The sequence below is a fragment of the Polypterus senegalus genome, chromosome 2, assembly GCF_016835505.1.
Source record: "Polypterus senegalus isolate Bchr_013 chromosome 2, ASM1683550v1, whole genome shotgun sequence".
NCBI classification, from domain to species: Eukaryota; Metazoa; Chordata; class Cladistia; order Polypteriformes; family Polypteridae; genus Polypterus; species Polypterus senegalus.
Window position 1 is genome coordinate 73,315,854 of NC_053155.1, and position 23,406 is coordinate 73,339,259.

Sequence of the window (23,406 nt, forward strand, 5' to 3'; positions counted from 1 at the left end):
AGTAAGTTAGGGATGGAGTCTTCATTCCAACAACAACATATTTCTTGCCACTCTCCCATCAACATCCTTCTTGTGATATGTGTCAGCAGCTGTTTAGTTTTTTACTGTTATATTGTTAATTTTCTAATTTTTCTGTTTAAACCTTAGCATTATCTGATACTTATTTGCATTACTATGATGTCCAGTGTTGTATAGGTTCTGTCTATATGTGTGTGTGTCAGCATGATAAGACTAGAATCCTATCACCCTGATGGAAAACTGAGTGGCAGGCATTCATTCTTGAAAAAAACGAAACGATTATGAGGCCTCTAGAAGACTCATAGACCAAGTCAAGAAAGAACTACCCTGGCCTGCCTAGGATAGGCCTCACCTTAGGCAGCCTCACCTCAAACTCTACAGGCAGACTTTGAACTACACATGCCCACAAAGAGAATATGGCTTCAAAACTTCAAAATACTTTCAATGTCCTTTATAATATACAAAAAAATCCCTTCAAGGGAGAGGAACTGTCAAACCTCTGTTTTGAACAACAAAGCCAACAAATCATCTTTATTAGTAAATATGTTTATTAAAAAAAAACTCAAAAAGAAGAAAGAAAATGGCAAAAGATAAAAATGAGGCTGAAAGGCTTGTCTAAAAACGCAACCCACAGCTAACAAATCCAATCTGAGACTGAAATAAATGAAAGACAAAAACAGAAGCAAAATTCAGTAACCACAAGACAGAAACGACTATCAATCAACTACTGCTGGGAATGTCATTCCCACCTCAATGTAAAGGCAGAGGGTAGTCCCTTCAGCAGTGACATCAGGGTGCCCTCCCTCACAACACAACACAAGACACACAGGGTCAGTTGTCAATGTTAGAAGAGTAAAACAAAAAGCTAAATTAAAACAAACCCAGAATCTGTTTACTGGAATGTTTTCTTTTGAAGTAAGTTTTTCTATTAAGTCTTTTCATTAAAGACTGAAATGTCAGTCTTGATGTGTTTCATAGCATGGACATCTTTTATAATGCCAGCACGATGATGATGCCCACCACACAATATGTGCATCATGTTTCTAGTAACACAACACCTCCATAGCTGCAACATGGCAATGTGCTTATGGAAAACACACTAAACAGTGATGTGAGGACTCACAAAAACACAAAAATATGTTGAGATGTTCAGGTTGTCTGCAGCCTTGGCATCGTCTTCTGCAACCCAGACATCGATAGCAATGCTTGTCTATGTCAAAGAGGACACATAAACAAAAAAGTCTGGTGAATCAAAGTGCACTGTGTTTATTTAAACAGTGTTTAAAAATAAACAAAGTGCAGTACATTGTAGTTGTTTTCTTTAAATATGTAAATAATACAATAAAAAGAAGTGTTTCTTCTCAATGAGAATTAAAATCAGTCATCAATAAATATTCCAACGGAATGTAAAAACATGACTAAAAATGTCAAGAATAAAAGCAGATGCAGGAACAACAGACTGCCAGACAAAAATCTGAGGCACCATCCGGGTGTCCCGTTTAATATTGAAAAATAAACAACAGTAACGCCTGTCTTGGCATGAATACCCTAAGTTTCGTGGTAAAAAATAACAGAATAATACTCGTCCTGCGAGGTCACTTTCTATCAGGCAGTTTATCTTGTGGTTCGTCCTTTTGACAAATGATGCATCCTTCTGGGAATCAGGGATTCTAATGGAAGGGGAACCAGAAAGGATGGAGCCAGGTACCCTCACTGGGTGGTTTCTAGGTACTGCTGGGAGAGAAGGAGAAAGCAACGCCAGTAATAGCACCCCCTTCTCGTCCCGCTGGGTCATTACATACCTCAACAGAGCCTGTAAGGAGATCCTCTGACACACATGCATAATCAGGCTTATATTTATACTGCACATTTAGTGTGATCTGTTGAATTTTTTGGTGATTTTCCATTTTTCTTAACATGGTGTGCAATTGTTTCATAGATAACTATGGAAAAATTGTCATTGAATGTTTCAAATTCAAGATCTGACGCAAAAAAGATAAAAAACGGTAGCTAATTTTTTTCCAGGTACCCAATAAGTGGTATTCTGTAATACAGTTTTTAAAAATCAAACAGTTATTGACTACATTCAAAGGAGTACAGATGTGCTGCAAAGAGCAAAACACTCTCATTTAATATTGTTTTTTATCAGTATGCTCCTGCCGGAGTATGTGAATTTCCTCTTGGGATTAATAAAGTATCTAAGTATCTATCTAAAAATAAGTGCTAATTGGTTATATGCACAAAAATTAAAATGTAGTATCCTGAGATTTGAGGTTATTTTAAAATACTTGCTTAGGAGGGTCTCTAAAATGCAACAAAATTCTGGGAAACCCAATCTAAATAGAGAAAGCATCAAGGTAGATGAACAGCAGAAAACCTAATTAGCTTCTTTCTTAATGGACCGAGAGCAAGCAACGCTAATTAAGTGAGTCTTTGGCAAGAATTCATTTTGTGAAAAGCTATAATTCGCAAACAACACAAAAAGAAACATTTGTGAAATGCCACAAGAAATTCAGTCATCCCACTATGTGACCCTGAGCAAATGAGCAATTATACCACAGCTCTATTTATAGGACCATGAACTTGTGCTTTGTTAATTGCAAGTTGTTGGAGATGGCAATTTTGATTTAGTAAAAACCAATAAATAAAACTGGAAACCTTGTTCACTTAGCGCTTACTGAAGAAACAAGCAGAGCCTTTCTGGAAGGAGCAGAACTCTTTGTGTAATGTCTGAAATGTGTACTTTTGCAAAGGCTGTTATGTTAAGGCAGCTTGTTATGTTACTTGGCTGCAGTGAACTGTACCTTGTCTGTTAATGTCTTTGTTTTTGATTAAGAATTACCTGAATATTTTGCTAATTAATTTAAGCAGACAGAGTAATAAGCTCTGTAATATTGTAAGTCTAAGATATTGCTTGGCTGTGCATGTTGTTATTGATAAGACAGTTAAGAACTGGTTTAAATCAAATGCACAATACATCAACTGCTTTCATAATGCATATATTGTTAATTAAACAGTCTCTAAGTTATACAGGCATGCCATTCAGTTGTCTCCCATTTATTATGTCAGAAGAGTGGGCTAAAGCAGCTGATTTTGGAAACATGATTTTAGTCTTATGAACGTCGGATAATGATAAAAAGCTTTATAAGGTTTTAAAAACAGAAGAGGACTCTGTCGACACTCCGGCAACGTAAGAAAAGTGCCACCTGAAAAGACTAAACTCTTACCAATACCAGGTTGAATGGTGTGCATTGTAACACTTTATTTTGCTTTTGCTTATGGCACTGTCTATTTGAATGATGCTTAAAGATTAAGATGTATCAAACCTGTTTCCCTACCAGCACATTTGCTCTATTTTACTCTGAAGGAACTGCAGATAATAAAGCGGTGGACTGTAGTCCTGGGTGCAGATGCATTTCAACTGTGAACTTTATATCCCCAAAGGTTGATAAGTGTAAGAGTAGGCCAGCTAAAGTATGTGTGCATTTAAAAAAAGGTTTACATTTTAAGGAGGGGTGTCCTCAAAAGCCTTTCCAGAATACAACAGGAATATATTTTACAATTCTTCTTTTTTTTGTCTTTCAGTGTCTCATCCAGTACTTCTACCATCAGGGTCTAGTGGTAAGATCAACGGTTGCACTTTGTCCTTCATATTTTTATTATTATCATCAGAACTGACTAATGCTACAGGCTCATTGACGTGGAGCTTACATGTTCTCCCTGTGGCTGCATGGGTTTTCCTCTGTCTCATCTAGTTTCCTCGCACAATCTATAAGACATGCTGGAAACAACTGACGGATAATTCCAAAGTGGCCCTGTTTTAGAGAGTGTCTATGCAAGTGAGTCCTGCAATCAATCCTTGGCCTGTCCAGGGTTGGTTCTTGATTTGTACAAAAAGTAGCCAGGATAAAAGCTGTCCACCTGTAATCCTAAATCAGTTTAAACAAGTTTGAGGATGTCATGTTATATTATTAACAACAATAATAATGACCTCAAAGTGAGGGTGTTCTTGCCCTTATAATCAGTCAGTTTTACTCGTTATTTTTTTACTTTGCTAAAATAAACACTCAAACTGATTGGCAAAAGTTGCATCTTGTCTAGTTAAGCAACTGATGGAAAAGCCGATAATGGAGTCTGTCAAAAAGCAACACAGGAATGCACAGCACAATTCTGACCCCTTGGGAGACAGACCGCGTCCATCTCTACGTTTGACATTTTACCATTCCATCCAGTCTTCCTGCACATTTTATTTACTCTGTAGTAAATATATTTAAATCAATTTTACAAGGACAGGTGGTTTGTTTATACAGTATTTTAAGGTTATTCCCAGCCAACAACCTTTTGATATAGGTCAGCACTATTCCAAGCACACAGTTGTACACATATTTGTATGAAGAACCAGCAGGCCAGACGACTTGCCCAGAGACTGACGCTGGGGCTGAATATGCAGTTTTGTGTTTTACACTCCAACATCTTAGCCATTTAGTAGTAGTAGTACCAGTAGTGCTGTCATGTGAACTGACTGGAGTGAAATTCTCACTTGAATGTCCAATCGATATGAAACACATATCCACTTTTCAGCTCCATGTATTAAAGTACCTAAGTTCCTGTTATAAAATGGAAAACACAAATTATCTTATCCAATGCACACCTCACTCCTGTGTCCATACAAATTGTTTAGTGACACTGTTAGGGCCTGAAACCTTGTGGGGAAAAAAAACTTAGTAAAACCTTAGTTAGTATAGTCATTTTATAAACTATTATTAAAGCAAAGAGTGGTGCAGAGGGTCCTGCTGCTAACTCGCAAACCTAGAATCCTAGGCTCTCTGTGGAATTTGTTTGCTCTCTATGTGGGTTTAGCTGCAGGTACTTCAGTTTTTTTACACAAACTAATACCTGTCAGACCAACTGGTGACATCCAACTAGTCATATGTGACATCCATAGCTACTCCTGCCCACACCCAAGGGTGCAAAAACAGGCATTGGGCCCCCTGAAACCAGAATTAAACAATTGAGTCCAGAAGCTTTGGGAGCAAAGCACAGATCAATGTTGGACAAGGAGCCAGGCCAGTAGGGAGCCCCAGCCACACCCAGGACAATTGAAGATACACTTGCAAGTTTTTGGAATTTGGAAGAAAATAACATACGACACAGGGGGAATGTGCAAAATACATACCTACTCTCCTGTAGCTGTGAGAGAGTATTGCTGACTACTCTGATAAACAATGTTGTTGATGAAGTTGCAAGTTCTATGGATACCTGGCACAGTGAAGCCACAGTGGCCTGGCAGGATGAGATCTACTGAAGACACCAGTTCTGCTAATGGCCCCAAAAATGACCATAGTGTGGGGGTGGTTAAATGTCAGGAGAAAGAAAGACTAGGGGTGGGAGATAGAGAGGGAGGAGGTGACAACTATACCTGAGATGAGCAAATGAGACACCTCAGCAGAAAAGAGGGTTTTTAAGTGAAGATGGGCCAGTGTTTTTTTTCTTTTGTCTCATAATTGTGCACTTAGTGCTCTCCCTATTGCTGATCCTACATGTCCGCATACGTTTTATTTTACATGCTTATTTTGAGAATGGGGCTATTTAAGATACAGTAGGGAGATGTGCCTGGAGATCAGCACTACATGTATTTACAAGGTCAGTCTAAGAATTTCTGAACAGTCTCTCTCCTTTTCCTTGACATCCAGGCTTTAGGCTCAATTTGGCTGCTCTGATCATCGTGTGAGATTTCCTTGTGCTGACATTACTGGCATACTGACGTAATGCTAACAAGTGGAGTAGCCAGAGCTGCACTGCAGTGAACCTTTTAGTGACATCAATATATCTAATTAAATCTTTGCAGTATTTCATTCGACTTCTTTAGGAAGTCAGCAGAGCATTGAAGTGCACTTTTGCTTTAAACTATCCATATTCATTGTTATGATAAAATATTCTACTGAGTGAGTGATGAGGTAATAATACAATTACAAAAAAATGGAAATTATTGGACATAAATTGTTTTTAAGGAACCATAGATGATAATCGATTGTCCCAGACACAGTTTGGTGAATGCAGAGGCACCTGGAAGCCTGTGGAGTGGATGGAAGTCCCAGAGGTATGGGACAACGGTACCTCTGGACTGGAGTACCTCAGTCAGGTAAAGTGTCCAAGAAAGATTGAATAACATGGTGATTATATACTATTATTATACTGTTATATACTATATACTATTATTATATACTACTTCCCCCACTTGCCTCAGAGCTCCCAGGACTTGAGTTCTCAGTAGGGTCACTGTTTGTGTGGAATTTGTATATTCTGCCTAGGTTTTCACCAAGTACCCAAGTATCCTCTCACAATCCAGACATTCATGTCAATTGGCAACTTTAAATTTACATTATGTGGCATGAGAGAGTCTGGGACTGTGCATGACTGCATCTCATTTATGGTGTTTTTCTACTTTTTGTCTTCTTTTTGTGGGAAAGGACACTTCTTGAACCTAAGATAGAGCACAGCACACAGGTGGATCCTGCAGGGGCCAGGCCTCCCATCCAGACATGCTTGTCCCTATCACAAAGTTTTTAAAACATATTTTATATATGTAGATATGCTTTTAATACAAGTCTTTTATGTAATAAACACGTATATAATAATAATAATTTTTACAAAAACTATTACTTGGCAAAAAATGCAAAATGTGACAGTTTCTCACCTTTTCTGCCAAGTATCCACAATTCATGCTCATCAGAATCCATGTCTTCCAAGCGGCACAGCTAGTGGCTTGCTTATTTCATCAATGACAGTCACTGTGGAACAAAATTCAAGAGTTCATTAAGTGAACACTTATAAAACCAACAAAAAGGTTTACCTACTAATAACTTTAACTGTTGTATCTTGTGATGATTGACCCATTGCTTTTAAAGAGATTGTGGATACTTCCCATCCAGAACTAGAGATGTCCACATCAGGATATGTCCAGCTTAATCACTGCCTGCAGCAGTTAATACTAATACAAGGACGAGTGCCACATTTAGACTTTTTTCAAGAAACTGCATATAACATGGTGTTATACATTCCACAATACAGTTACACTTTTATTTACATGGTTTTATGTTTTCTTTGCATTTGTGAGTAATGTTTAATCATGGTTTGGTTAGCCACATTTTCTTTTTCATTTTTAATATTTTTATAAAAATTAATCATTTAGTAACAGTTTCACCAGAGTCATACATTGTATATCATAATTGAAATTATGTTTTATATATAGTATATAGACAATTGACAAATTATAAGAAAGGAGCTTCTCCTTATTTCATACTAGCTGTCATGTAATGTAGTAATGACACAGGACAGTGAGGAAGGCCCTGCCTGGCTCCCTACTCCTGATGTCATGATTCCCCTTCCCCTTGGCCCACAGCCTCTGCCTCGGATTAGCATAACTGTATTGCTCCTGAAAGTGAACTATGATTATTAGCAAGATGAGAGAAGTCACAAAATCAACCAGAATGTACAAGCAAATTACAGAAAAAAAACCCGATCTAAGTCCGTTAAGTAGTTCTCTCATTCACTAGCTAAGCAGAGGTAAGGAATGACCCGAGTCTGGTGCGTGATTGAGGGGGGCTCTGCCCCCTCCCCTCAGCCCGCTGCGTGTCTCTTGGATTTGTGCAAATGAATCGGTACCACAAACAAACTATGATAAATAGTGCAGTGAGAAAAGTTGCAAAATCAACCGGATTGTTCAAGCAAATTATAGAAAAAAAACCATCAAGTAGTTCTCTCGTGAAAAGCGGACAAACAGACAGACATTGGATTTTATATATAGAAAGATGTGTTAATCGTTACTGAGCACATTTGTGGCTGTGCACCCTTTTCCTGCATGCATTCGTCAGTGTGTGCTTTTCTTGGTGCACTTTTGTCAGTCTGCCACAATTTTGATTACAAAATGTTTGCAAAGATTCAATCTTCAGACTTGTTGGGTTCAGATCTCCCTATTGTGAGTTCAGTGTTTTAACATCTGCCTTTAAATGTGTGTGTTTCAACCTCTTAATATCATACATCATTCTTTGTGCAGTTTTACATCTTGACAATACTGTAAACCGTTTAGAAAACTAAATATTAAGCTTGAGCCTGTGTGCCACAGGTGCCATCTTATGCACACTTGATAGATACCACCTCTGCTCGACTTTGGGCTTATTAAGCAATAGTGCTAACCTGCAGCATTGTGTTGTGCAGGATGAAGCTCTATTTGATATATTCTGTAGCATATGCACTCTCAGGCAAATTTGTTATAATCAAAAATACTCCCTAAAATGCACCCTTCTAAATTTGTTCTGGTGCTGACCCTGATATAACAGGTTATTAAAATGGATGGATGAAAATGTAAATAACAGCATAAAACCAACATGCCATTGATCCCAGTGTAGCTCATCAATTCCTATCCATCTAACATTTGACATTTATGACAGTTATCAAGATTTGAATGCCCCAAAATACTAATATCCATCGCATGTCTTTCCACATATATAATTATTTGTGTGAAGAAAAACATACACCTGTGCCTCCGTGTTTTTATTGATGCACTTATTTCAATCTAATAGCCAGAATCCACTTTGCTAATTCCCTTTATAAGTTTGAAGACATTAATTATGTCATCTCTTAACCTCCAACCTGTTTTTATTTTTACATTTCATTTTTTTTTCTGTATTGATTGTATCATTTTTGCTTAAGGGAAGCTTTACTAGGTGAACACTGTATTCTGTTCATTGATCCATTTCATTGTTTGCTTTGTAGGTCGATCAAGTTCTTCTGCATCAGCAAAGAGAGCTTATAGAAGGTTAGTAACTTTTGATCACTAAGTGGAAGACATAATAAAAAAAGTAAGCTATGAGGTTTAAAAGTGGTAATTCAAGTCTATCTTTACGTTGCATTTTTAAACAACATGAGCCTCTTGGGAACGTTAAAGTTAATTTCAATTAATCTTAGATTTATAGAGCAACCTTTAATATAAGGAACATGACTACAACATGAATTGAACAAGGCAGTACATTTGTACATGTAGAAGAACATTTTATATACATATATAGATGATGATATAATGAACACCTCCACCACCTGGGCAGGTAGAGGGGGAAAGCAAGTGTCAGTTTATGAAACCACACAACATTTGCCCACAGCTTTCAAGTCAATGTAGCTCTAGTCCGAAGAAAATATGTACAGGAGGTTGATCTGTTCTAACAGCAGCAAAAAAATATTATTTCATAATATTCAACTCCAGAGTTTTCAATTAGCACCAAGGTTTCTGTCATACTGTTCTGGCTGCTGTTAACATGAACGTCCCATCCATGCAAGTCACTGTGCGCAGGGAAACAAACAAATGTGGTCAACATCTACCCCGAGGAAAATTCCGCACTTCCATCATACATCCATGTTGTCATAAGCATACGTCAGAAATGTGGAAGGCATGAGATCTGAAACTGGAACCTGCATTATCCAAGGGGACGTGTTAAGTAAGTTTTAAAGGGCAAGTCTGGTATTTTTCAAGTCAAAGTTGTTTTTCATGTTCATGGTGTGCATTACTTTGTCAAAGGAAATTGTGTTTTAAAGTTAAGAGTTTTTGTGTAAATTAAAAAAAAAACCTTGTCAGCTGAGCAGCACTGTGGCACAGTGGTATCTCTGCTAAGGAGACCAGGGTTCGCATCCCAGGTCCTTCCTGCTTGGAGCTTGTATGTTCTCCCCAAATCTGTGTGGGTTTTCTCTGGGTGCTCCAAATACTGCCCACTGTCCAAGGACATGCAGTTTAGGTGAGCTGGTGACACTAAATCAGCTCTTATGTGTGTTTTATGTATAAGTGCATATGTGTGTTTGCACTGTGATAGACTGGTGCCCTGGCCAAGTTTGGTCCTTCCTTGCACTCAGCGCTAGCTAGTATAGACTTCAGACCCCCATGGCAAGGGTGAGAAAATAATATGACATGATCCTGCCTGCTCTTGCAGTTTAAAATGAAGTTTATGGTGCAGACATAAAACTTGATGAACATATGCATTTTGAAGCAGCAATGTTTTTGATTTCAGAAAGTATGCTTTCTACACTTATGGAGTATTATGACAATAAAAAATAAATTGTAGGTAATATATTTTATCAAACAGTCTTAGTAAAGATAAGATCCTGTTCATTAATCCATTCACAATGGTCATTGTGGGTAGAGTTTTTGTGCACACACAGTAAGGAAGTAAAACAGCAAAAAACGGTGCATGTTCCTGAAGCTCACATTCTATTAAAAGGGCATAACTGGATACAAAATTAAAGGGAAAACTATTAGGTGTTTACAGTTTCCATCAATTACTGTGATACCTTGAAGTCACAGTTTTACAAACTTGCCAAGGGGTCATCATTTTTAGGTGGGGATGTGATGCAGGACATAAATAAAAGCCACATTTTCAATTCACAACAAATTACCCTAAGAGTGCATATGCAACAGACTAGAGAATGCTGAGCAACCAACTCTCCCGTGCTTGAAGTTATAGCTTGTAGGTAAGACGTGAATGACTCAACTGAAGAACTACAGAAATATGTTCAATGAGTTTGTGCCATTAACTATTCTAAGAATGGCTACTAAGAGGGAAAAAAAGAGACTAAGGGGAAAAGAAAAAGTGTTCATGATCACCTGCTTCTGAAGCCCACTAATGTTTTCCATGTAAGTCAATGCAGTTCAGCTGAAAGTAAAGTGGGGTAAAGAATAGAGCTTGTATATATGAGTAGTAGCTCTGATGTCGGGTGGCTCCGTCAATTGTGCTGCTGCTTCACAGGTCACATGTTTTGGCTTTGAATCTTGTCGTATCCAGTCGTTGTCTCTGTGGAAATGGCACATTCTCACCGAGTTAGTATGAAGTTTCCTTCTACATCCCCAAAGATGTAAAGGGTTAGGGTTAATTGCTGATTCCAAATCAGTGCAAGTGGGAAGATGGATGTGTGTGTGTGTGGGTAGAAAATGATGGTTTATTCATCTAAATCCTGAGAACAATCATACCATAAGTGCTTGAATTATTCACAAAATATATATAGTTTCTCTAACCACATCTTAAGCCCCAAGAATAGGTATGGTATGTTTTAAAATTTAATAACAAATGTTTTACTTAAGAGCACATTTTTTTCCACAGAAAATGGATGCATACCATGACTGTGAAAAAATAAGTTCAACTTCAAAAATATCAAACTTATCCTTTTAAGGTTTTTTTTCATGTTTACTCACGATTCTGAATCTCTGGGGAGTCACTTTTTTATAAATAATTACTTGCTTAAAAATATACAGTAATTTTTTGAAGCAAATAAATTATACTAAAGCTATCTTTTAATACTTTTAAAAAGCTAGACCTCACTGCATATGGTTTATCAGCACATAATGGACAGCAAAAATGAATGTTCACTATAAAAGCTAGCACATACTTGGTGTTGGTTATGTTTCATACCCTTTCTCTGCTTGAGAATTTGCCGTTGGTGTCACACATGTTGCTGCTCCTTCTGTTCCCTGAGGATTCATTATGTAGCACGTACAACTATTGCTGGCAATCCTTTTGTTTTTATTTTACTAATCAGATCAAATGTTAATCTAAAAATGTCTAATGTATACAGTACATCGAGCTCATCCCTTGTTAAAGCAGATTTCAAAGACATCAGACACTGTAACATTTACAGCTTATATAGCTGATCGTATTTTAAACATTTGGGAAACCACAGAATATCTGTGTGCAGTGGTCAGGAGTATTTAAAGCTGCTTTTACGTGCATTGTATACTGAGTTGAGCTGCACAGCGTAAGCCTCCAGAGGTTTTTTGTCAGGCATTTGGTCATTTTCTCTTTTGACTTTGTCTGGGAATCTGCAACCAGGAGAATGTGGGTTTAATATTCACTGTGAGAAAATGCAACTAGCATGCTGGGAAGGAAAAGAAAGGGAGGACTGTGTTCTTCAGAGCCTTGAGCTTCTGAGCCAAGTATAGAGCTTGCTGGGTTTCAGTGACACACTGCAAAGTCCCAATGGATGTTAAAGTCCTTGGCTTGTGTAAGTGAACAGTAAATAAATAATTTAATGATTTGTTCTTTATTTCTAATTTTGTGAGATGCATTTCTTTTTTATACAAACTGCTCTCAGTTCCCACTGGGCACATTATAAATAAAGGACCAAAAACAGTGATTGACAAATAATTTCTTTATGCTTTTATTAGTCTGTCACTCCTATTCCTCCCCACTGCCTGTGTGTATGACGGGACAAAATTAACCAATTCAATCTGCTTTGACTGAATTCTAAATTAGTCAAAATGGCATATGGAGAAATGGAGGCACAGTGGATAAGGCAACTAACAGCTCCCGGAGACTGGATTTAAACTGGAGGACCAGGCATTGCCTTTACAGAGTATGCACATTTTCCCCATGTCCGCTTGGAATTTCCTTCCACTTTTCAAATAAATGCAACTTAGGTTAATTGGCATCTCCAAACTGGCACAATATGAGTGAGGGTGCATTTCAATCAATCAATCAACATTTATTTATATAGCACATATTCATACAAAAAATGTAGCTCAAAGTGCTTTACAAAATGAATAGAGAAATAGAAGACACAATAAAAAATAAACATAAGTCAACATTAATTAACATAGAATAAGTAAGGTCCGATGGCCAGGGTGGACAGAAAAACAAAAAACTCCAAAAGCTGGAGAAAAAAATAAAATCTGTAGGGGTTCCAGACCAAGAGACCGCCCAGTCCCCTCTGGGCAATCTAACTAACATAAATCAAACAGTCCCCTTTGTATTTAGGGTTTTCATGGAAGGACCTGATGATGATGATGGTCACGTAGACTTCTGGCTTTCAGTCCATCAATGTTGGAGCATCATGATGCTTTGAGTAGGTGGTGGTGGCGCAGGCCGCCACCACAAAGAAACCGGAAAAAGAAACAGAAGAGAGAGTTGGGGTCAGTACGGATTTTAGAGCCACTATGAATAGTTATTATAATGAATTGAACATACAGAGTATCAGGATTAAGTTAAAGTGAAGTTATAAAAAGGCCATGTTAAAGTAATGTGTTTTCAGCAGTGTTTTAAAGTGCTCTACTGTATCAGCCTGGCGAATTCCTATTGGCAGGCTATTCCAGATTTTAGGTGCATAACAGCAGAAGGCCGCCTCACCACTTCTTTTAAGTTTAGCTTTTGAAATTATAAGGAGACACTCATTTGAAGATCTAAGGTTACGATTTGGAATATAACGTGTCAGGCATTCCGATATATAAGATGGAGCGAGATTATTTAAGGCTTTATAAACCATAAGCAATTTTAAAGTCAATCCTGAATGACACAGGCAACCAGTGTAGTGACGATAAGACTGGAGAAATGTGTTCGGATTTTCTTTTACCAGTTAGGATTCTAGCAGCTGCATTCTGCACTCGTTGCAAGTGATTTATGTCTTTTTTGGGTAGTCCTGAGAGGAGTGCATTACAGTAATCTAGTCGACTGAAAACAAAAGCGTGAATTAATTTCTCCGCATCTTTCAATGATATAAGAGGTCTAACTTTAGCTATGTTTCTTAAGTGAAAAATGCTGTCCTAGTGGTCTGATGAATATGCGATTTAAAATTCAGATTACAGTCAACGGTTACCCCTAAATTTTTTACTTCCGTCTTAACTTGCAATCCTAGTGCATCAAGTTTATTTCTGATAACCTCACTGAAACCATTATTGCCAATTACTAAAATTTCAGTTTTCTCTTTATTTAGTTTGAGAAAATTACTATTCATCCATTCAGAAATACCAGTAAGACATTGTGTTAGTGTATCGAGAGAGTTGGAGTCATCAGGTGCTATTGATAAATACAACTGTGTGTCATCAGCATAGCTGTGGTAGCTCACGTTGTAACCTGAGATAATCTGACCTAACTGAAGCATATAGATTGAGAAGAGCAGCGGACCCAGGATAGACCCTTGTGGAACACCATATAGAATATCATGTGTCTTCGAGTTGTAATTACCACAACTCACAAAGAATTTTCTCCCTGCCAGGTAGGATTCAAACCAATTTAAGACACTGCCAGAGAGGCCCACCCATTGACTAAGGCGATTTCTAAGAATATTATGATCAATGGTGTCAAATGCAGCACTCAGATCTAAGAGGATGAGAACAGATAAATGGCCTCTGTCTGCATTCACTCGCAAGTCATTTACTACTTTAACGAGTGCAGTTTCTGTGCTGTGATTTGTTCTGAAACCTGACTGAAATGTATCAAGAATAGCATGTTTATTGAGGTGGTTATTTAACTGCATAATGACTGCCTTTTCTAGAATTTTACTTAAGAAGGGCAAGTTAGAAATGGGTCTAAAATTTTCAAAGGCAGAGGGGTCGAGATTATGTTTCTTAAGTAGGGGTTTAACTACAGCAGTCTTAAGACAGTCTGGAAAGACCCCCGTATCTAATGACGAATTAACTATGTCCAGAATATTGTCAATTAGCACGCCTGATATTTCTTTGAAAAACCTGGTTGGAATTGGATCAAGGACGCAGGTGGAGGGTTTCAGTTGAGAGATTATACTATGTAATTCAGGTAAATCTATCCTGGTGAAAGCATTCAATTTGTTTATAATGGAGTACCGGGGCTTTGGAGGTTCTGCAGTGTTGGGGAGATATTGATACATTTGAACTTACACGTGTTCTGGAGTGGATTGGCACCCCAATTCAGGTTTGGTCCCCAGTCTGCAACAACTTCTGTTACGATAGGCTCTGAACACCGGGGTCCCAAAGGTGGATTAGTCAGTTAGAACATGTGCTGATGGAGTTTAATGTAAATAAATGTCAAAAATTGCAAATAAGTAGGAAACATATTGGATAGAATTGGACAATATGATGGTCTGGAATAAAGAAAAGCATCTCATAAGAAGAATTAGTGGATTTGTCATAATTTAGTGGTTCATCAAATGCTTAACAGTAATTTAAGCAACAATATACTGGTCAATGCCAATCTCACTGCACTTCACTTTCACTCCTCTTATTGTAATTTCAAAATGCAGCTGAACAAAATCAAGCCACAATAACCTTAGCAACTACTTCTAGCCTCCACTAGGGAATTCCCAGATTGAGGGACATAATACCTTCATCATGTCCTGGACCTGCCCTGAGTCTTCAGCCAGTTGGCTGTACCTTGTACATCTCACAAAGGAGGCAGTCCAGGGAGGATCCTAACTATATACGGAAACCACATCACTTGCTCCATCTGCATTCAGTGAAGAAGCAGTTCTTCTCTAATGTCTTCCCATACTATTGAGTTCATCACCTTGTCAAAAAGATTGAGCCCAGCAACCCTTCACAGGAACCTTAATTCAGCCATTTATACTTGCAATCTCATTCTTTCAGTCACTACCCAGAGCTCAAGACCATCAATGAGGCTGGAGATACTGACCGACCAATAAATGAAGAGCTTTATACAAGGTCTCACATCACTCTTGGCTACCAGAATCCAGTACAATATCCCTAAAACTGCAGCCACTGTATGTGTTGGTCAATCACCTCATCTCTACCATTACTTGTAAACAAGTCCCCAACATACTTAAACTTCTCCATTTTGTGTAACTATTCAAGAGAACTGTTAATATGAAGAAGAATAGGACATGACCATAACCACAGATTTGAAGATTCTAATATTTGTCTGTTATGATTACATTCAACTGAGAACTGTTGTAGCTCGTGCTGAAGATTACTATCCTGTAAGGTCAAGAAAACTGTTGTGGTAGAATTTCTTTTTGAGTTAATCAAAGATAACATGAGGATCATTTATTCTTCGTCTGTTCGTCACCCACTGCGTTTGGACCAAATTTCTTTTGAGTGGCATCGTTGGGGGTGGGCTCCAGGAGCTAAAGGCCCTGATTTCAGTGGTTCAGTTCCTGATTTTCAAGATCCTATCCTCTTCAATTGACATCAAGCCCCACAATAGAAATCCTGCTCCCTCCCATTTCCGACTGGTGCAAAACTCTGTGCAGGAATCACCTGCACCCCTGCTCTTCATCTGCCACATGAGAAACTCTCCCCTGCCCTGATCAAACCTACATGTAGAACTACCGGCATAATCGGGAGGGGGGGCTAAACCCCAAATAAGTGCTAAAGCTAACAACGTGCCTGAAGCATATACAGTACCTTCAGTGAACATATAGTAGCTCTGTGGATTATTGAAGCACACAAGCTCTCTCACCGTGCCATGATCACAATCCCAGGAGGAGCTCACTGCAAATTTTTCTCTTAAATTTTCAAACTGTTTTTATTGTAAAATACTGCCCAGGTCATAGTGTAAACACATGTTTTCTACTAATATGCACGCAAACTGTATATGATGAATTTAGCATTTTGTATAGTAGAGTTCAAATGAGCCATGACTTTTAGAAACATCTGTTCATTAATTTTCCAAACTTCTGGAGATCATCCCAGTTGAGTAGGACACAAAGCAAGACCATGTGCTGATCAGAACACTAGTTCATCACAGGCTGCAATCACTCACATATCTACATGCACTTATTCTGGGCTAATTTTGAGTAGCCAGTCAACACAATCTGTGAGTTTGTGGAGGGAAATAAAGCCTCATAAACTCCACATAAACAGCACCTAGAACAGGATTTGAACCCAGGACTAGGAAGCCATTTGGCAATAATAAGGATACTATTACACCGCGCTTGAATGAGAATATTCTTAGGACCAGTTTTTATATAATAAGACATGTTTTCAGCTCCATAAAATTATTTTGTTGTTTTCTTTTAATTGCCTTTCTCAACATGTACTTCCGTATTTTATGTGCTGAATAACATGTGACAAGTCAGAGGACACACAGAGGAATTCTGGCTCATCACACAAAATCTTTTGTAAAGTGAATTATTTGTCTTTAGTACATCTGACTGATAATATCCATCTCCAGCTTCAACATCCTGCCATTTGCTGGAAGCTCCCTGTACGAGAATATTTTGGTCAAAACTGGAAGATGCCCTACATTTGAAGTAAGGGCACAGCACCCTTGGCACTGTTTTTTTGACACAGTGTCTAATGCCATTGCAACCCCTGACAATTACCAGTGTTGTTATACTCTACTTTTCAGTGTTGGGACACTCTGTCCAGAAGCGAGAACTAAAGCCCGGTGCATGGGTTAGCAGTTACTGATAAACAAAGAAAAAAATTCAAGGATTGCAAAAAAGTATTTGATATTAGAGGGAAACATACCAGAGCACACTGGGCCACAGTCCTTGAAGTGGAATATTATGCAGTAATAAGTGTAATGTTCTCAGGAGTCTGTAAGACTCAGTGTTGCCAGAAGACTAAAAATCCATTGCAATAAACAACAGGCATTGGTATATAAAGGAGCTTCCTTAAAGAGGAAGTGGGAGGTAACAGTTCTCTGATAAGATGGAAAAGACAGGGAAAAGAGAGACAATACGGGGACTTCTGGATAGATGAAAGTCTGTAAAATAAATGGTGAAAAGTCACAAAAAGTACTGGGTTCCCAACCAGAGATAGCCTGTTCAATGGCTGAAATTTCACATCCCCCCTCGGACATAGCCAAGTTGAGAAAGTAGTCGACTTCATGACTGCCATTGGTCGTTTGAAGGCTTCCTGTGTTTTTTTTTCTCTTTTTGCCTCCCAAGAGGAGCAAAAGGAGTTAGGCTACAGCAGAGTCCACATTGTGGCATTAGTTGGTATCACATGGGGCTTTCTTCTTTCTAGCATCAAAAATGGAAAGTTGAGTTATATACACTGTAACCCCTAATTTTCCTGTCCCCGTAAAGCACTCATGATACTCATGTGCATGGAAAATCATATACAGAATGAAATTATTGTTACTTTATTATTCTTCTGTTTGGCCAGCAAAGTGTTTTTCTGGTTAGCACTGTTTGCTTCATGAGAAGGATCAGATCGCTCAACTGTTGTTGTTTCTGTGTAGTTTATTAGGTCAGCTGAGTCCTAAGTTTGGTTAACTCCTGATTGTAAATTGTCCATGTTAATGGGCCCTGCAATGGACAGGTGTCCCATCCAAGATGGGTTCTCTTTTCCCACCTGAAGCTGCCAGAATAGGACTGAATTAGATATAGTGGTTTTAAGAATGTTACATTATGTTGTTTCTCCCTAACTCTTCTTAATTTTTTTTTAAGTTAAAGATATAGCATAATTGTGTTCTAAAAATTAATGAGGTGACATATAGATATTGGTATATTATTTTCCACCTTAATGACAAATTTAAAAGTGTGTTATAGACAAACTACAACACCATATAGGACTGAGAGTACCACCACTGGCCTGCGAAAGCATTTCCTCTACTGTGATGAACCTCAAGCTATGTGAATCTATCATTCTTCTTGAGTCTGATTAATGTGTCTGTCCATTCATTTTCTATAAGTGATTTTTCTTTTCTAAGGTGGTTGGTAGCAGCACAGAAGGGAAAGCAGAGATCCACCTAGTTTGGGACACTAGTCCACCACTGAGCACACACACACACACACCTATATCAGGCCTACAGAAACCAAGAGACCCCTAAGGAGTCAATTATTAGGGCAGGTGACACAGTGAACAACTTGAAACTATTTGTAACTGGAAAAAATGTCAGCTTCAGTTAATCTGTTGAATCCAATTGCTTCAAAGAGTGGCAAACTATAAGACTAGGAAGCACAAGAGCTGAGTGATTACATGATAACCCCATGATTCTTCATTGTAGTTTCAAATCTCATATTCTGTCACAAAACTATCTCAGATTGATCTCATTTTGGCAGCTAATTAACCCAGAGCACCGAGGATTAAGAAAAGAAGCACTGCACAAAACTAAATATGAAACACTGAACAGATATCAATGTTGACTCCAAAGTGTGACAAGCCCTCTAACCATTCAAAAAGTCCAAAACACTCACTTTCCTTTTTTTTCAACACCATCCTTTCTTGTTTGTGGGCTTTGTATGAATTATGTTTTCAGCTGAGTCCTCTTTGGCCTTCAACACTCAAAAACACAAGGGTCCACCCATACAACTGGCGACTCACTAGGACAAAACCAGTGTGACTTTGTTATAGTAATGTGAAGAGAATTGTTGGAGAACTTAAGACCACTTGCGACTGAGCCACTGGGGGTATCACACTACACAGCTGGAGGGAATAAGCATGCGCTGTCTGCAAGTCGATGTGTTAAGATTTTGTAAATGAAGGTTAGGACTGAAAATTAAACGGAAACGTTGTGCAGTAGTGACTTCCACAGTGCTATTGATACTTTTGTTTTTAAAAAAATGGAAATCTAGTTGAAATACACTTAACAGGTGAGTCATTTTTAAATTTTAACACACTAAAAGATTTAAATTTGTGCATTAAAACACAAATATTTGTTTTTTTTCTTTTAATATTGCACAGCTTTTGATGGCATGTCTTGTACAAGAAAATTTCAGCTTAAAAACTCAATGGGGAAGATGATGTACTTTGCAACTCAGACAAACATCTACCAAAGTGCGAATTTCCGTGGCTACCAGCAAGGTTTTGAGATGAATATTTATGACCACCGCAAGAGAGAAGTCATCCACCTGATCCAGCCCTTCATTTGTTCTCTGATATTTTGCCCATGGAATGTGCAACAGGTAATATTTAACTTTCAGTGTGGTGTTTTTTAATTAATCCAGATTGATTACTAAAGCTCTAAAGTATGGGGTATCTTTATAATATGTACCCCACATAACTTAACCTAGCCATTATTTGTCAAATCGAATCACATATGAAGTTGTAGAGATGGAAGAACCTAAGATGATATGATCTTCCTTTAACCAGACCAAAGTCTATAGCAGGTTACCTTTTGGAAAGGATCATCAAAAACTAGACTAGAAATAAGTAAGAATACCTAACAGCCTTTTAGATAAAGCAGACTTATTCTGTTGTCTTGATTTCTAAATATGTTTTTTTTATATACATTAATGTTTTTGTTAAATTGGTGGCACTGTGGGAAGCATCGCTACTTCAAAGATCCAGCATCCTGTATCTCGCTCTACTTTCTTCTCCTAAGCTATCCTAAGGGTCAACTAGGACCCTGTCCTACTTGTCTCTTGTCAAACCTAAGATCTGGGCAGGCAATACCCACCTATTTCTAAGCGAATTGTTGGTTACTGATTATCCTAAAAATAGAATACTTCTAGACAGCTTCTTGGCATTTGATCGTCTACCAAAAGCATACAGTACATACAGTTTAGTTGAGCCATAATCACTGAGTGGGAGTCAGAGCTTAGCTGACTGGGGTGAAGATTCACTGATATGCAGAGTATAAGGACTCTGATAGAACAGGCTAAGTGCTAAGTCAATCTGGATTTAGTGCAAGGTGGGCAGAAAGTCTTTTTGGAGTTTAGCTTTCAAATTGGCAAAAAAACAGTAATTACCATATAAGACTATAAAATAAAAATAATATTTAGGAAAACAAAGAATTTGAGTATGTAAGGCACCAAGACTCCAGATGAAAGGATGCAATAAACAGCACCTTAATGGAATTCAAGTGCATAAAGCCAGGTGCAAGAAAGCTTTTGGTAGATAGTGTAACAGACACCGGGGATGCCTTCGTAAGAGAAGGTCCGGGGGAAGGAGCATCTATGGGGCAGCACCTCCTCTGGGACCATAGAGGACAGCCTCCCTGGCTTGCTATGGTGCCATGGGTTTGGATCATGGAAGCTTAGCCCTGCTGTGGCCCGTGGCCACCTCCATGGAGAAATGGCTGAACACTACTCTTTATGGCAGCCGCCACACCTGGAAGTGTGGCCACAAAAATATTGTGGAACACCTGGAGCATTTCCAGGTGCTCGATAAAAGGGGCCATTTCACTCCATTTGAAGAGTCAGGAAGTGGAGGACAAAGCTTGTGGGTGAAGAAGTGGAGGTGGACAAGAGATAGACGAGAGACAAAGGAAGAGATAACTTGTGGTTATTGTGCTTGTTGTACTGAGTTACTTTACACAGGTGGAAAATGAGACAAAAGCATTTCCCACAGCTGAATAAACGTGTGTTGTGCTGAACTTGTGTCCTGGTTTCTGTTGTATTGGGTGTTTAGGGAGCTGTACACCCCCTGGAGGTCACAAGAGTTAATAGAAATAACTGGAAAAGAATGGATACCATAAGTCTACCCCAGCTTACACTTACTGTAGCTCCCCTAAAAGTTCTATGGATGAGAGCCTCCAACTTACTTCCATGGATTAAAGGAGCAAGTTTTGCTTCGAAAAATTAAGGGAAGAGAAATTGGTTTTGAATACAGGAGGCTAAATGGGGACCTAATCCTTGTCAAAGAACATTGCCGGTCAAATGTTTTTGAACACCCCCATTTTTCAGTTTTTATTGAAAGTGGAACAGTTCAAATCCAGTGACTAACCTGAAATGGTACAAAAACAGGGTGGTGTAGTGATAGAGTGGCTGCCTTGCAAAAAGACTAGGGTTCATGTCCTGGGTATTTGCTGTGTGGAGTTGGTATGTCTCCTTGTGTCCATGTAAGCTTCCTCGCACAACCCAAAGATATGTGAATTGGTGTAGCTCAAAGGGCCCTAGTGGGTGTGGGTATTCTCCCTGTGATGGGCTGGCACTCTGTCCAGGTGTTTGTTTTTTTAATTCTTTCTGCCATATGGTTGCTGGGACAGACTCCAGCTGACCTGTGACCCTGCCTTGGATAAGCAGATTAGGAAGATGGACGTTACAAAGTTAAGTGCTAAACTGCTAGAGGTTAAAAGAATAAAAGTTTAGGTTAGGTTAAAATGGAACAATAATGTAATTTTCAGAGTTATACAAAATGGATGATGTCATTGTCAGATAACTCCTATGATATTTAAAGTTTAACTATGTGAACAAAATAATCACAAATGCATCAATCAATCAATTAGAAATAAAGTGCAAAATGACACTCTAATGTGACCAGATCTAGGGAGTAGTCATCTTCAGGATTTCATTAACAACATAGCCATTTTACATACTGTATATCTAACATTTTAGTCATTATACAATAAATTGTTTTACACCAGCCTACAACTTCTTGACATACAGTAAGTTTCTTCAGATCTTACTTTATTAAAGACCACTGTTTCAAATAGTCTTCTTCTCCAGGGTCCTTCAAAAAACTCCTCTGTCTTTCACTGTTTGTTAGTCTGCACCACTTCTGCAAAAATGAAATCAACTCACATAATGAGGGTACTTAGAAGGCAAAGGTGTTTAGCTTTAAGAACATATCCTTCCCCTTTTTTGACAGTGGCCTCAATCTAGCTAGAAGCAAATCTTACAAAATTCATATGAAGAAAAGTACCAACAATCAAAGGTCATCGTTCCCTTCTAGTTTCACACAGTCTGTTTTACTAAGTATTTTTAATGGAGTCTTTCCTTAATTTAAAAAAAAAGTTTGGACGTCCAGCATCATAGCAAACTAACTCAACAAAATTATGAGTGTTTCATCACCAATAACACAATCGTTATTTCTTGAACTCTGACACCATTTAATTATGGATTGGCTTGTAAGGATAAGAGCTAAAGAAACTTGTTGCTTTAATTATTCTTGACAAAAAATACTACCTTTAAGAACTCGCATACCTTTTATATCTCACAGATGGCCTGGAAATGTCTTGGGATCCCATAATATGAGTTGGCAAGTGTGGCTGGGGAAATGGATGTAGGGGCCCTACTGCTAAGAATGTTGCCCCCGAATATCAGCTTCAGGATAAGTGATGAATATGAAAAAAAAACTACCTTTTAGAACTGGTGGTTGGAAATTTGAAGGCTTTAGTCAATACAATACAGCTTTAGAAAATGCAGAAGGGTGACAAGTACAAGCAGCTTGTAACTTGCCATTGTTTTTCTAGTCTGAAGTTCATTTAAATCAGCTTCTCTAAATGCTTGCTTTCTTGTGTCAATTGCCACAGGACAATGTCCACCTGGAAAAGAACTGTTTCTAAAGTGAATTTTTGAAAGATTTTTTTTTTATTCAACCCATGTTGCAGATGGAAGTGCAGGCACCTGTTGGGGTTGTGGCTGGCTATGTCAAGGAGGCGCACTATCCTACCACATACCGGTTCACTATTCGAGATTCTGCGGGACAGACAGCATTGTTCATTAAAGGTCAATGCCAAGGACTGTGCTTTGGAAGAAATGCCAATCTTGATGTAAGTCATTTTGTTCATTTCTTAACATTATAAAGAATTTTTATAAGATACTACATGAATTACTGAGCTTTGTCTGCAGATGCATGCCTGATGCATAAATAGTGGCAGTCGGTTTTTGAAAAACAACTTTTGCGAATGAATAATGACCAAATTAGAATATATTCCTAACACATATTAAATTTTGCTAAGGCTAAAGTTCAAACAAATGTTAAACAGTTTTTCTTCACACAGAGAATTATGGGTACATGGATTAAGTTGC

The 23,406-nt window shown here is 38.2% G+C and overlaps 1 protein-coding gene across 2 annotated transcripts in view; it reads left to right on the forward strand.

Moving 5' to 3' along the window:
- Positions 1-23,406, forward strand: part of LOC120523034 (phospholipid scramblase 1-like) — a 132,619-nt gene that overhangs the window by 101,270 nt on the left and 7,943 nt on the right. For both annotated transcript variants that reach the window (XM_039743974.1, XM_039743973.1), the window contains 5 exons: positions 3,604-3,639; positions 6,030-6,160; positions 8,794-8,836; positions 19,397-19,617; positions 22,986-23,147. In XM_039743974.1, coding sequence (XP_039599908.1) covers positions 3,604-3,639; positions 6,030-6,160; positions 8,794-8,836; positions 19,397-19,617; positions 22,986-23,147 — 593 coding nt within the window. The remainder of the gene's footprint in view (positions 1-3,603; positions 3,640-6,029; positions 6,161-8,793; positions 8,837-19,396; positions 19,618-22,985; positions 23,148-23,406) is intronic.